We start from the raw sequence: 16,523 nt of genomic DNA, 5'->3' as shown, positions 1-16,523 counted from the left end.
CCCAGAGTTTAATAATATGCCCGATAGGTGGCGATATGTGCGTGGTGCATATGTAACCTATACCTACTTATGTTAAAATACGGTACAATGGTAATTTGCGATGACGAAGTAGGTAAATAAAACAATAAAATTAACAAACTATAATATATTTTCTTAAAATACATTATTGCACTTATAATATCCGGTATCTAAACATTAATATAAAAATAAACTTTCCTTAATTAACAGTTAATAGATACTTTAGAATATTTACAGGAGAAACAAATTATATGAACATTTCATAACAATTTTAAACGATACATTAAAATTTTCGTTATTGCTGTTTCGAATTTAAAATATAAGACTTGCTACACACACATTCGTTTCGGCATAGCCGGGCGGCAAAACCGAATATGTGTAGATGAATGTTCGGGAAAAATTCCGCTAGACATCCCCGCACCTAAATATTTAAACTGAATTGTGATCGGAAATCGGCGCAAACCGAACAAGTGCAGTTATTGTTTAATCTCGGTTTTGTTGTTTGATAAATACTGCCAACCTAAATATGTGTGTAGCAAATCTAACAATCTTATTACAAAAATGATGACCAAATATTCAATAATACAAAAACATGTTGTGCCAGTCCTACCGTGGAATAAGGACAAGAGAGAAAGTTTTCTACGTTGAATAGTTGATCAATGTTTTTGTAATAAGACCTTGAACGTAATTATTGCTCTTTTACTCTTTTAGGGATATAGCAAACACGACATACACATAGGGGATGGTTTGCAAAAACATTGTGCGTTGATGAAAATAACCAAATCTTACTCTTTTAGTCCTAGGGACATGATAATTTTTATTACAATAATACAGACATTTGATTGAGCGGTTCATAAACCATGCCATTATTAGGTTTATACATAACTGTAAGTTTCACAGAAAACCCGAAGATTGACGCAAATCATATGCTTTATTTTGGTTCAAGTATATATCCGCATATGAGACCAAATTGCAATTTGGAGAGCTTCTCAATCGCAAAAACTTTAGCTAAACCATCAATGTCATGTGCGTTATATCCCCAACAGTTTTTTTACATACCCCAAAAACAGCTAGATTTAATAAAAAAAACCTTGTTAACATAAAAACTATTTCTATCATTAGACTAGGTGTATAAATATTTCATTCACTAAAATTGACTGCACTATAAAAATCTATGTAAAAAAACAATTGTGACCTATAAATAACATCCTACGGTACAAAATACATAGAAATCAGTCTGAGTATGTGAAGATTGCGATTAAACACCGCAAGTGATTCTAACCAATCCCAATAAGGTATCTTCAGGTAAGGATAAGTTACGGGAGATAGGATGTGCACGCAACTAATGTGTCACCTGCTTTTGATCAGATTGACACTACGAGACCAATTACATATCTACTATTAGGCTGCGTTTCCACCAGAGATGTGCGAGGATGCGTAGCGAGGGATGTGTTTGTAAAGAACCAATAGAATCGCTTCATTTACCTCGCCTCGGTCAGCACAGCTCTGGTGGAAACGGCTCAGCGGAGCTAGATTTTTGCGCATACAAAACAAGCGAGGAATGTGTGCGAGGGATGTGTACGAGGGATGTGTGCGAGGGATGTGTTGAGAAGGATGTGTTGCGAGGTTTGCGCATACTGTACCAGCCAGTCCATAGACGGAGTTTGTTGGAAGTAGAAGTGCGTAAAATAGATATGGATAATTGGAAAAAGAAGATACTTTTATATTTAACAATTTGCGATGAAGAAATGGAAGCAGAAGATACGGAGTTTATTAGTTCTATAATTTTAAACAATAGAAGAACACACAGGTTTTGGATACGTAACCATATTAAATATCATTGTTTACATGGAGAATTCTTTACCTTTTTTTATACGGCTGATGATGAAATATTCGAAAATTCTTATCGAGTATCTAGAAGTAACTTTTATGAGTTACACAATTTGATTGAGAACATTATCAAGAAGGAAGACACTCACTACAGAGAATGCATCAGCACCACACATAATGCGCATTTTCACAGCTCCGCTACACATCCTCGTAGACACATTTTCATCGCACAGCTTTGGTGGAAACACCCACACATTTTCACAGCACAGCTAGACATCCTCGCACGACACATTTCCATCGCACATCTCTGGTGGAAACGCAGCCTTAGGCAAGGATTCGCTACGGAAGATATGCCTTAACTGCTAACAAAGTTTCTCTTGGAATTGGTGAAATTGAAACTTTGCAAGACCTATACAGCTAGTTTGCTTTCAAAAAATTATAAGTATTTTTTTATAATAACTACGAAACAATCCTTTCTGAAGATAAAGTATTGGAACTGGATATTTTTTGTCCTTTTCTTAACACTGATATGAAAAATGTATAAAACGTTCATGTATGAGTTATACCAGTCAACTAATTTGAGATAGTTTGTCTGTTTAATGAGAGTTGACCTCATCTTCGTAATTAAACCCTGATTGACGGGCCATTTGTTTAGGAGTTACGATGCCACAGACGGACACACATAAGGGCGGATTTTTGAAATTTATTTTTATTTTTATTGCACTCGGGTTGTAAATTGAGCGATGTAAATTATGACATCTATAAGAGTCCATCCTTTGAGTTCGAATACACTTCAAACTTTAAAATACTATTTTTGGTGTAGTTTCTTTATTAATCTTACACTATTAATCGAGCTCCGATGTCTAGACATTTACTATAGCCCAAAAACTTAGTAGAGAGCCTTGGTATTGATTTATCTAGATTAAAATAAATAATTCTGTATACTTCTAAAGTAGCTGTATCAAACCGGCTATCATCGGCTGTATAAGCCACTACTACTAATCGTATGGTTAGTGGTCGACCTAGTGTCAAAGTTGTTCAAACCGCCCGACGGCCTTTGACGTGGCTTAACGACTGTTATCTTAATTTATAACAATCGGGATCGACTTTTTACTTACCCTCCGACGCCCAGTTCAAATACCACTATGCGGTCACCCATCTATGGAATGACCGCGCCAAGGATTGCTTAACCCACAGATCGTTTACTGACCGGTGAGCGCATCTGGCTATGGGCGCCTCGACTATATAATAATAAGCCACTATGTTCTAAACTCAGAATTTTGTATTCTTCCCCAGTTTCACTCTCTAACTTTCTACTAAGTTGTCGGGTTATAGTAGTTATTCAACTCTTATTAAACAGACTGTCAACAGGAGATCTATGTAAAAGGGACGGTGTGTGTGTTCTTACGATATATCTTCATTATACGAAGTGAAACAACGCATTGCTTTACATTTGGCACTTGTTCTTGGTTCTAAGACTTGCGCATATTACAATTAGTTAGTTTAAAAAGGATCGCAAAACTGCATGATTTCAGGAATCTTATTAAAACAAAGATAATTGACTAAAGTTGTCTCCTTAAGGTACCGCAAGAGTCAAACAACTTTGCATGTCTGTAAATAGATGGCGGCCATTCATTCCTTAATCTCTTGATAATTTATCAAGTTAAATTTGACGTCTTCGCTGCGGCTTGTGGCTATATTAGACACAAAGATATTTGGCTAGTGCTATTTTTTAGACATTAGCAGACGATTCCCGCATTTAGAATTAATATTCCCGTAGAGAATTATACAAACATACAAACAACAACCCGACCCAAAACATCGATTTGTAAATCACATAAATATTTGTTTTATACGGCAATCGAAGTGACACCTGCGCACAGTGTATTAGCATAGTGACGACGTAAATCAAAATTTCACTAAGAAATCTATGTATGTCATAATATGCACAAGCCTTTAAACAAACAGATAATAAAAATATAAAAATTGATGACAACGCCATCTATCGGCGTAATAAACTAACTGTACTTACAACAAGTTAGGCTTAGACCACATACAATATCTATTTACAAGTTATTACATTAATGTTTCGTTTCGAGATCGAATATGTAGCCTAGCCTTAATATTTTAACTAATTTGGCGAAAGACTATGAGAATAAAACATTTTAAAACTTAATTTTCTTTAAAAATGACCAACTAGCGTCAGATGATATAATAATGCTAAGGACCAGAATGCTTTGATTTTCTCTAATTATATGGTTACTGGCCAACCTATGGTTAAAGGCATTTGACATGGCTTAACGACTGTTATCTTAATTGACAACAACCGGGACCGACTTTTTACGTACCTTACGAAGCACGGATACGCTTTGCTGAAATAGTACAAGGCCCACCCATCTATGAAGCGACCGCACCAAGGGTTGTTTAACCCACAGATTGTTTACCGATTAATGAAGCGCCTAAAACGATGCGATATCTTTTTATTACTAGACGTTTCGGCCGAGTTATACCTGTTTTAGTAACGGCTGTATTTTTAGTTTAAAAATATGTTTTATTCTCATAGTCAAGAGAAACAAAAAATGTATATGATATGTAATGTTCATAAACATTTAAAATATGAAAGAAATAAATAAAATTTAAAATAAAATATATGATCCCGATGGAAGACTTTAAACGAATATAAATAATATATAACTCTTGGGTTTGTTTTTCGATATTGTTGTATAATTAAAATGAAAACTTTATAAAGAAGAAAAAATCACCTTAGAGTAGGTATTGGCACTTATAATAGGTAAAATATACACATTTCTTGCAATTATAATAAACTTGGTGTTGCGAAGAATTTTGCAAAATAAAGTATAATTCTAGACGCTTGTAATATTTCATTGAATAAAAAAACTAACGTGAAATGTGTGGCGTAGAAAAGCACCCATAAATTGTTAAAAAATACGAATACATATATTGGCCTTACAAATAAATATGCTTATTTTCTCAAAGGTTAGGGTAGAAAACAAAAATCATAAAATATCATATTTTATTAAGAGTAATTTGGATAAAATATATTAAACTTAAGGCCAATTTTTTGAAATCTTTTTTAAAAGTTGTATTTTAAGCATTCGCAACCTGTATTTTAAACGTCAAAATTTCAGCAAGTGCACTAATTTTCCCCGACAATTTAGTCTGACCAACCAAATATAACATTTATATAAAAAAATGATACAACAATATCGTAAAACAAGACACATACAAACTAACAACTAGGCCTGTAGACTACACTCACCACTCATGCCGCGTGATGCTTCAAGTCGAAGATCTCCATCAGCAGCGGTTCTATCGGGTTCACGTCAAGGTACACTCCCGTCACCTCCTCAGCCAACTTGCGCAGTTCCAGAATCTTCTGAATGAGCTTCAGGAAGGTGGATTTCGCTTCGCAGCCGGGGTATACGCTTTCGAGGTAGCGACGCAGTAGGTAGTAGTACGAGTTCTGAAAGAAATAAGTTAGTAAAATGTAGGATTTTGTACTGAAAGTAAGATTTGATGCATATTAATTTGTTGTGGTTTGCTTATGGCGTTGTAAATACGTTAAAAATATAGGGATGCACTTTAAGTACGCGAACGAAACGAACGAAATTTGAATGAAATTAACGAATAAAATGAATGAACGAAATGAATGAAACGAATGAATGTAACGAACGAAATGAACGAAATGTGAATGAAATGAATGGATGAATGAAATGGATGAATTAATGAAATTATTTAATGAACGAAATGAATGAATAAACGAAATGAATTAATGAATGAAATGAAAGCCCATAGATATATGTCTTAACTTAAGTATACATATCAAATATAAACACTCTCTCGCACATTCCGTACCTGTTCGAGCTTGATAACATCCCGGTGCACCACGTTGGGCCGGCCCGGCGTGAACAGCAGGATGGCGGACATGACGAGGATGACGTGCTCGTCGGTGCGCCAGCGCGGCTCGAAGGAGCGGATGAAGGACTCGTGCGTGCGGTAGATGTTGCCCTTGGCCAGCTTCAGCACGTCCGTGCGGATCGAGCCGAACTGCTCCTGGCAGTGCGGGATCTACGCAACACATTATATGCTTCAGTTGGTTGAACACTATAGTTGATTGACTATAGTTCGTTTAAAACTATTCGTAGTTGGTTTAAGACTTTAATTAGTTCATGCTAGTCTAAGTTCCAATACGCGCTTTTTTCTGACGCAGCGCCAAATGTAACACCAAGACCTCTGCTGACATGTACATTTTTATTACAAGATATATTTACTGAATTATAAATAATGCAGCAATATTAACTGAAAATAATTATAAGTAGTAGTATGCACTGCATTCATTTTCCCTTCTAAAGGAAGGGGCAGTCAATAAAAAGTTGCGAACTCATCCTATTAAAATTATTAATACGAAAGTTTGTAAATATAGATGGATGTTTGCACGGCTCTCTTTTATGACAACACTACTGGGCATATTTTAAAATATATATATATAGTTTACCTTCCATTGATTTCTTTGTCCATCATACGTCATCGTACTTCGAAGAACCATCATCTCTATGCATCCTCCTTTTAGAAGCGCCACCTAAAATTAAACAAATTATTATATCTACAGTAAAAAACTCACTGAATCGGTACTTCGGTGCCACAGAATTTGATACAAAGTGGCAAATCGTTACGGTTTGTACGCTCCGATTCCAAATCAGTGGACACGCAATTTTGGAATTCTGCTTATGTTACTCAAAACAAGTAAAGGAGTCATTCAGGCTTCATACATTTTTGGGTCTTTTTTTAAAGTGCTGGCCAACAAAAAATAATAGCACATATAGATACGGTGACGATTCTTTCCCAAGTTAACGTGTTGTGTTACGTGTGCTACGACCTTAAATCAGCTTTAATGTAGTTCATTCTAGCAATATAAATGGTTATTTTATGTTTCCCAGCACCTTCAGAAATGAATAATAAGTAGTCAGGTACTAAGGGCACTGACCTGGTCCTCCTCGCACATGTTCTTGAACGCGTTGATCTTCTTGGCCATCTTGATGAACCGTCGTATCGCCACCGCAGTCAGGTTCACGATCTTGATCAGACGAGGGTCGTGCTTGTTCTGACCCTCCTGCAATGAAACAATGGTTTATTCTTTAAATAAATGTTTATTGTGTAGCCCAAAATACTCGGATATCTTTCAGTGAAGGTTGTGTTAAAATCGGTTAAGCAGTTGTGTAGATTATGCCAGACAAACAGACAGACACTTACATTTCAAAGGTTGTTTTGTATTTTGGTATCATGAATATAACTATGAGCATTTTGGTAATTGCGGATAAACTCTATGCATTATTTACAAGTACATTAATTGTTTGGCACTAAACCAGGCCACCGTCACTCGGCCGTACCTACAGCGATAAGTGCCTACAAATTCGCGTGGCGTCAGCGCCACTCCGAGAGTCGAGTGTCGACGCTCACGCGTAGCGCTCGTGCGTGCATTTATTAGAAGTTTTGTGAGTGATATTATTATAAAAACGTTTAAACTAGAATGGCAGGTTTAAAGCATTGCTCATTTGATGGATGTTTGTCGAAAAAGAAGGACGAGGGATTGTCATTTTTTTCATTACCTACAGATTCATTAAAAAACTATAAAACTTTACATTACCTACCTACCACAAAATAATAGTACTAACTAGGTATAATCAGTTACTTTGTTGATGCTAACAATATGGACTCATGTCTGAATTATTAAGGAATTTGATACTTTATAATTACGAGAGCAACTTGCAAATGTGACTTTTTGTTTATTGAGATATTTCAATGATTTTGGTATCAAATGAAAGGTCTAAGACTAAAACTATTTTATCCGTTTGAATGATATAAATCGGTTCACAGGTTTAGGACATATGAAGAATATAAAATAGTAAAAATGTAAACAAACCAAAACAGGTAGCAACGATGCGGCGAGCCGACGACCCTAGCGTCATAGGTAACGCGTTACTCTACGCCAGACAGTGACAGTTACGCGTTAAAAGAGAGCGGGAATACTTAGGTGAATATGTCGGTAGGTACGGAGCGCTTATACGAGCTGAATTGGACTTTATTGCTTAGTAGCAAGAGTCGTTATTTCTATAAATTGTTTCGGGGAGTGCGTGTTCTGTACTATAGTACTTATTATTCTGTGACTAAACTCAAAGTAAACTAAAAAGAATATAGCCTTATTTACATTATTCTATAACCTATATTTAGTTTAAACATTTTCAACAAACTTCATGATATTACAGCTAGCACAAAACTTTGAAATAAACACAGCAACCTTCCTCATGAATCAAGTTCCAAAGGTTGAAATCGGTGCAGTGATTTTGGAGTTAACCGCAAACAGACATACATACGTATATTGTATAATTTTACCTTAAGTCCAGCGGTATTGGCCGTGTCGCCAACGAGTTGTGTGACGTCATCGTCTATGGGCGCGTTCAGAGCTTTGTTGGCCACTATTAATTCATTTAATTTTGCTCGCTCCACCTGCGAACAAAATTTAAGATATTTTTATTTCTAGTTTTAAGTTTTAGCCCGTATTGCTAGCAAATGACAGCCTCCGTGGCGCAGTGGTTTAGCGCTGCTACCAGTGTGTAGGCACAGAGGTCGTGGGTTCGATTCTCACACGGAACAATTATTTGTGCGATCCACAAATAGTTGTTTCGGTTTAAATTATTGTTTTAGTTTCGGGTCTGGTTGTACTTTGTGTTCGTTGTTTGTATGTTTGTAAAAGTCTCCACAACACAAGACCGATAACATGCAGTTTTTGTTTTGGTCCCAGGTCTTAAGTAATCTACATGTTTGATTTTATTAAAATTGATAACTTAGCCGTAAAAGTAAACATTTGATTTTGTTTGTTTGACTATAGTAATAAGTTCCTGCGAAGAAGGTAAGAAATAAACACAAAAGACATAGGCAAGGGGTGGGTTAATAAGACAGACGGTAAAAGGCGCGTATTCTGCATTCTAAATGAGGAAAATCTATATGATATCTAAATGAGAAATCAGTATGTTACCTCGTTCAATTCTCTAGAAGATCCACTGCACGGGTTGACAGACGTGTATGCTTCGAACTCAAGCTTGATAGCTTCACACAGTATGGACTCCATGGAATTCGGTTCTATCCTGCAAAACAAAATATTAAATTATTGTTGCTGTTTTATCTAGAGATACTGAGATGTTCCGATTGAGCGTAAGATGTTTATATTATTAAAGGTTTTTTGAAACAGGTTCTTTGGGTTTTAACTGGTTTAGCAGGAGCCAAATAGTTTTGAGGGTTCGAAAATAGTTAGCAAGCCGGGAAGTGAAATAATAAAAACGAGACGACTTTGGAGATTAAAGGAAGATAATCTTATTAAGGTGTTTTTCAATATTTTTTCAGGATGTTAAATGTTTAAATTGTTTTGTGTCTAAAAGCGGGAATGGAACTGGTGAACCATAGGTGTTAAGCCAATCGGACCAGCTAGTTACATGCATAATATTACGCTGTTCCTCCATAGGGCGAGACAGAGACCAAAGACCAGCTAGTAACACAAGTTAAAAATGAATACGTAGGTACTTATCTATAGAGATGACAATCAAAGATATTGCCTCTAATAATTTTCCCTAATACAAGTTCTGATAGCGCTAATTAATTAGACAATACATATTAATCAATTATGACGTCAGTAATTATCAAAAAATATAATTTTAGACATAGAAATAAGTACATAATATACTATCTTGTCTTGCAACATGATTTCTAACTCATTGTACTGAGCGACTAAGCTTGAACGAACAATTTTGAATAATATCCTAGGCTCAGCTATTTTAAAGGTTGTTCTACCCTACTGTCCCACGGCTGGGGAATGTCATATTATTTCGACTTTGTAACAACTGGGAGTTTTACTTGAATTGCGCGGTGCAGTTTACAATGGTCATAATCAGATGCTGTCTTAGCGATGACCTGCGCCGAAACGTCAAGCAATCCAAGGAAAAATGCATATATCCGCCTTAATGTATGCATAATAATAAATGATATACATACAACGAGAAAGTTAAGAAAATATGATTCTAATCCATCATTAAAAATGAGTTAACAGGTGTCCTTATAATAAACAAACTCAATTTTCACTTCTTCCGATTGTCATAAAGGAAGGGCTCGCAATAAACACTGGCATCAAATCAGTTGCCAAGGCGCGGCCCAAGGTCGCCGATAACTGATAATGTTATCAATATCTATGTTTTGCACTAATGCGTGTTTTTGGCGGTATAGCTTGAGGACAAATGTACGGATTTTTTATTGTTAATATATTACTTTTATCTGTTCAATGCACTTATTTTGAAAGTCCGCGACAAGCACTTGGTCAGCGTAGTGGACTCGAGAGTTTAACCTTCATTTCGGAAGGCCTTTGCACAGATCTGGTTGTTTGTTTGTTTGTCGTATGGTTGTGTGTCAACCTAGTGGTCAACCTAGTGGTCAACCTAGTGTCAAAGTTGTTCAAGCCGCCCGAGAGACCTTTGACGTGGCTTAATGACTGTTATCTTAGTAGACAACAACCAGGACCGACTTTTAACGTGCCCTTCGAAGCCCAGATCGGGTTAAAATTACTGCCAAAAATCTAGTGAAATAATAAATAAATATCATTGGACAGGTAACACACGGTCATTTGATTCCCAATTAAGCATAGCTTGTACTAACTAAAATAACTGATAAATATACCTATAATATACTTCTAAATAAATATTTATATAGACACATTAACAACCAGGCTTAGAACAAACGTGTTAATCACACAAATATTAGTCCAGGGTGCGATTCGAACCTACCACACGCTGCGCTATGGTTATTGCAGCGAGGTGACTATTTCAACCACTGCGCCAAACGTGCATTTCGCATCTATATTCTTTCAAGCTAAACTCCATAGGTCTATAATAGATGGAGGTCACGGTCGTTCTCGATGGACTCACAATAAATTGGACGCTGGCCTCATTTGCGGTTTAGATACTTCTCACTAACAACGCTTTGAACAACGTTATGCTTGTTCTACTATCTTAGTTCTAGCTAAAGAGTACTTGTTAAGATATAAGCGCTTTACTGTGCGATAGTTGATCACAGCTTAGACCCTCAGGTGTGGTCTACTATGAGTGACAAACTCATTGACAACAGAATTCGGATGTCTAAAGCGTTACCATAGCAATAGAAAGATACCGGGCCATATTAAAATGGGTTTATACTCGACGGTAAATAGGTGAATTAGTCGGCACTTCTGACTTCTTACAAGCACGTTAACAAACCATCCTTTAATAAATTTTTTTTTTTTTGTGACTTTGTGGTTGAAATTGTTTGTGTTGCGCATTCATCATTCAGTCCAATAGGTATGCGACTGCCGTGAGGTCTCGGGTTCAATCCTGAGTAGGACCAAAAACACTTTTCTCAGTTTTTGTGTTAGGAACTTCTCAGAGATTGCCCGGAGTTAGGAAGTTGAGGTCTTAAGACCTCCGTGCCTCGGAGAGCACTAAAAGCCGTCGGTTCTGCGCATGACCTTTCACTGGTCGTTCAGGTCAATTCCAGTTAGATTAGTAAAGAGTGTATCTACAGAGTCTTACCGCTGGCAGGGATCTTCTAAAATATTCGTTTTATGTGCAACATACAATGCTTACCTTTCAACGTCCTGCAGTATATCCCTGGCTTTGTTGGCGTCAGGGTTGTTGCTGGTGGAGGGGATCTCCTCGCACACGTGCTGCGGCCGCGCCGGCTCCCGGTACGGCACCGAGTTGTCGCCGTTCGTTAGTATTGATCTGAAGAGAAAAGCAACTGGGTTTAGATACGGACATTTGAAGGGTGGAACAACCTGTTTAGTGTAGATAAGGTTTTTTTAGTAAAAGGTATTAATGCAGCAGTGATTTTGTATGCTAGAGGATACTTTTTTTTCAGATCTAGGTATCACAAAAATGACTTTACAGGGTTTTCCGTACATGAGACATATTAATCTGTGTATATAATTGACTGTCCCGTTGCAAGGCATGTATCTTCTTCTAGTTTAGAATAAGGGTTGATCATCTACTCCCTACTTTCAGTATTTTGTCAATTACGAACTACTCTTTTTAAGGTTGTTGAAAAGATAGTCAATGGACCTATGATTCAAAATCTATTTCACAAATCTAGGCATCATTATTGTTACCTATTGCGTTAGCAAACTTCACTTTAACCCAGTAATTCAATAAGACGCGAGATAAAAGATGGACATATTATGAGTCACAGATTCCAAACAAGACTGATAAATCATTTGAAAGGTTAGATAATAATAAGATAGATGTTATCTAAAGCGACAGATTATCCACTAGATAGTTTCATTCATGAATAACTGTCAGGCAGGCGTGAATAAACGTATATAAAGATAAACACCGGAAACAACAGGCAATGTGTTAATGCTCAAATGCTAGCACGACAATGTGATACATCATCTTATCGTATGGTTAGAGGTCAACCTAGTGTCAAAGTTGTTCAAGCCGCCCGAAGGCCTTTGACGTGGCTTAACCGGGGCCGACTTTTACGTGTCCTCCGAGGCACGGAGACGCCCAGTTCGAATACCACTAAGCGGTCATCCATGGTATTACCGCGCCAAGATTTACTTAACCCACAGATCGTTTACCGACCGGTGAACGCAACTGGCTATGGGAAAAGACGGCATGATACTTTAGTGTAAAATAGACGTATTTATTTCTACATCTAATATTACTTATTAAGCTGTTTTCTGTTATCGAATTAAACCGAAACGTCCAGCAATCGCAAACATAACAAATAATTTGCGTGTTTTTTTTAGTGCTATTTATTAAGTTTCTCAAAGACCTGATACTTTATTTTATTACCCAGTTCAATACGATTTAACATTCTACTCGTTTGGAAGGAGACGCTTGCCCAGCAGAGAGACGGTAACGGTATTAAAAAAAAAACTGTAAATAGCCCAAATCAGGAACCAAACAAAGTATTTTATTATTAAAATTCATACTGTAGAGGCATTTCAAATTAAATAAACTTTATTTTCCTTAAACTTTAAACGCATATAATACTGAATAGTCAAACAATACACAATGGTAAATAACCATATTTCTAGTTCAATGAATGAACTCATATTAAACCAATTTTATTTCAACAAATACGTCAATTTACACACGTAAAGATGAGTTCTAAGTGAGTCATAAATTGTGGATAACCACAATACCTTACTGAGTAATACACGTTCATGTGGTCGGGAATATAAATATGTCATTTATAAGAAATAATATTGTGTTTGAAATATGTCATCAATAAATATAGAAGGGGGTTTTAATTGTACTTTAAGCGGTTAGAGAATAATTTAATTGGTTACAAGAAGTAAGACGTGAATGCAATTGAATCAAAGGCACTTTTTTGTAGCATACATTTTCGTATACGTACCGTATACGTGTACGTGCGTGTTTTGTTGACGTAAAATTGTTTTGTTTACTTAAATAGGTAATCTTGTGTTCAGGAAAGTTAAAGGTTAACAGTCCCATCGTAATAATTTGTTAATCGCACAAAAATTTGCTGTATACCAAAGATTTCGCTCACGAATATTCCTAGCATTTTTCTCTCCCTAAAAACCTTCGTACCAACTAACGCCCATTCATTTTTTTTTTATCCTCGTACTTCAAGGAATATTATAAAAAGAATTAGCGAAATCGGTTCAACTGTTAGAGTTAGAGATTTCCGCTTAAAATTTGGCGATTAATTTTTATATTATAGATTTTTTGTATATGGGATTCAAACCCATAATCCTTACAGTATTGTGACCACTTCTTCACAGCGCCAAAGAGGTCATCCTATACTTTAACAACAAGTAAATCATGAGCCAGACATGACTCACGGTCAATTTAAATGAATAGTTTTCCAATTCTGTCGTCGGGAGCATATTGACAATGATTGGTCTACTACTGATTTATTGATTTGACTTTTACACTTAGTAGAGTTCAATCTGTGAATTATCAATAAAAAATATCCTTGATTTTAAGTTAGTAATTATCAAGATCTTACAAGCTAAAGGTAATTTTTATTTTAATGGGCCTTTTAAATTGAGTAAGGAAATGTGTTGACAAGTAGCTAGATAAAATTAACATTTTTGGGATGCCTGCGTGCAGCAGAATACAGTGTAAAAGTGATGCTAAACAAATACAGTTTGCTTTGTTAATACAATACACCCATTTTTTAAACAATGTTTACATAAACAGAATCAAAACATATACATAATATTATGTAGATAAATTTCTATGTAGTCATAAACTTTATGATAATATAGTCCGATGTTAGTTGAGTATATTTCTAGGCCCAAGTACTCATATTAGATAGAGCAAATACTTTGAATTACAGACCAATTCCTTAGAACAATGGAATTACCAGGAATTATCCTTGTATGAGGTCTTGTAAAACCTATTTTACTTAGAAAGAACCGTTTACAGCCTAAAATTGCCTACAGATAAACTTTTCCTGCATACGTCAATTATACTAGGAAATCTTATGGTTTAAGTAGCTAGGAATATGAACGGCTACTGAAAAATAAATTTATATGTATTTTGTATTTGATGAATAGGAATGAAAATAATATTATTCTTTTCAGAAACAGGCAGATACCAGAGTATGAGTAGTTACGAGTCTCATCTTTAAAATGTTTATGAAAATTCACTTTTTAAGATATGCTCATTATTAAAATCATGCATCTGCCCTTTTTGAAGAATGTAACTGTTTTATATACATACATAAAATCACATCTTTTTCCAATAAGGGTAGGCGGGGACTAAAGAACACGGATGCTTGACAATCCTTGCAAACTTTCCTTGTCTCATTCACATCCATATGTTTTGTCATACAGGATTACTGGTTACGAATACTACGCAACTAACTTTATTCAATGAACGTCTAGATTACTGCTATGTAACCCTAAATATGCTGTGCAATTACCAATATACTAAATATTCCAATAAGAAATTATTTCCTAATACTAACCTTATAGTATTCTGCTTAGGCGTTTCCGCATACATATTACTATCAACATTCTCATACAAATTGTATGGTTCCATTGACGAAATCATCCTTTGTTCATAAATAGCTCTGTTTATTACGGACTTCTCGTCTATCGGGTACACTTTCATAGTGTACTGTGTATCGTTTGACTGGTAGTGAGTATCGTTTGTATGAGAATCGTGAACCGGTTGCACGTTTGGAGGGAATTGGTATGCAGGAGATTGTAAGGACGAGTCTAAATCGTTGTTTGACAACGGAGATTGTACCGTAGTACTACTCGGACTACAAGTAGTACTTAAATTGTCATATTGTATAACAGAGTCCTGAACAGGGACGTTATAAGTGGTGTCTCCATCATCATCACGTTTTAGATTCTTAGAACTCGACACAGCATCGTCAGGGTCACGGAGCTGTCTCTTTCTCGCCCTGTTTTCTTCTATCTTTCTTCTCTTTTCTGCTTTATCCTCATCCGACATGATAAACTCTTTCACCATGCCGATAGACAAACATTTTTCTAAACGACACTTCTGACAAAACCTCCTTGTGACCACAGTGATCACGCAGTTGTTTGTAAACGGACATTTGAACTCCTTACTAGCCAAAGCATTGCGCCTAAAGAATGCTTTACAGCTCTCGCACGATATAGCGTTGAAATTGTAACCTAGCGCTTTATCGCCGCAAACTAAACATATTTTCTGCAAACCAGATGGCAGTTCCTTCTTCTGAGCACTTGAATCGTCTCTCTTATCGTCACTGTTATCCATTTTGACCAATATAAACACACACTAGAGTAAACATTGAACTTAATTTAACATCAAACTCTCACAATTGATCGCATCGCGCGCGCGTCACATATTCGCGAGACCGAGTTACGTGAAAGTGTTTATCAGTAATAATGGCTCTTTGCAACGATAACTTTGTAATTCGTTAAAATAATACCAGATAAACAGATATTTCGTCGAGTGACTAATGACATAAGTCATGGTGCGCCGTCAAGACGATCTGACAGCTATGACGTCATTAACGTCAGTGCTGTCAAATGTGTTTTTGTTTTTATAAACCAGAGCCAAAAACCATAGACTACTTTTCGCACAATAAAATCTCAAACTGGTTTCAACATAAATATTTGCTTAGAAATCGTAAACTGCGAGTTTAAAATACTTTTTAATATTTTTTATTTAATACTGTGTTATTGGCAGAATTAGTGATAAAGCCAGAATCGCCACGAAGCCAAACAAACAAATAAATAGTTATGTTAAATGTTAAATAGAAATTACATTATGTACAGTATTATAATTTGGTAAATAGGTACTTGCTTCGTAAATAATGGTAGAATTATCGATAACTGGTATCAGTTTAGTAAGAAGTATGATTAAGTCCGCAATTGCATCATAAAATTAATTTTGCTGACTTTGATGTTAAAGCAATCTTAACATCACGCGATCATTACAATTACATCATTATTTATCTTAACTCTAAGCCATATCTATAAAGCATTTGTTTACGTCAACTGATTTAGTTTTATCAAATATAGGATTAGGTAATTTCTAAGAAAACACTCGAATTTCTAGGTGCACATTCTTGCTTGATATAATAAGATATTACATTGTTGTTATCAA

General features: G+C 35.8%; 1 protein-coding gene across 1 annotated transcript; it reads right to left on the bottom strand.

Annotated features, from left to right (window-relative positions):
- Window positions 1-130: 130 nt before the first annotated feature.
- Hr96 (Nuclear hormone receptor HR96) lies at window positions 131-15,895 on the bottom strand. The gene is made up of 8 exons (XM_076130403.1): window positions 14,887-15,895; window positions 11,529-11,666; window positions 8,903-9,011; window positions 8,260-8,373; window positions 6,854-6,979; window positions 6,365-6,448; window positions 5,725-5,937; window positions 131-5,332 (listed from the first exon to the last, which is right to left on the bottom strand). Exons 1-8 carry the CDS (start codon window positions 15,666-15,668, stop codon window positions 5,132-5,134), a joined length of 1,767 nt encoding a protein of 588 aa, XP_075986518.1. The 5' UTR covers window positions 15,669-15,895; the 3' UTR covers window positions 131-5,131.
- Between the last annotated feature and the right edge of the window lie 628 nt (window positions 15,896-16,523).

The sequence above is a fragment of the Anticarsia gemmatalis genome, chromosome 24 (assembly GCF_050436995.1).
Source record: "Anticarsia gemmatalis isolate Benzon Research Colony breed Stoneville strain chromosome 24, ilAntGemm2 primary, whole genome shotgun sequence".
NCBI classification, from domain to species: Eukaryota; Metazoa; Arthropoda; class Insecta; order Lepidoptera; family Erebidae; genus Anticarsia; species Anticarsia gemmatalis.
This window is presented reverse-complemented; position numbering and strand designations above follow the sequence as displayed.

Bases quoted from the DNA above. Each gene is read 5' to 3' on its own strand.
- Hr96 (XM_076130403.1), bottom strand. From the start codon at position 15,668: ATGGATAACAGTGACGATAAGAGAGACGATTCAAGTGCTCAGAAGAAG. The intron at 9,012-11,528 runs GTAAGCATTGTA...TTTGTTTTGCAG, and splicing joins ATACTGCAGGACGTTGAAAG to GATAGAACCGAATTCCATGG. The intron at 5,938-6,364 runs GTAAACTATATA...TGTGTTGCGTAG, and splicing joins GACAAAGAAATCAATGGAAG to ATCCCGCACTGCCAGGAGCA.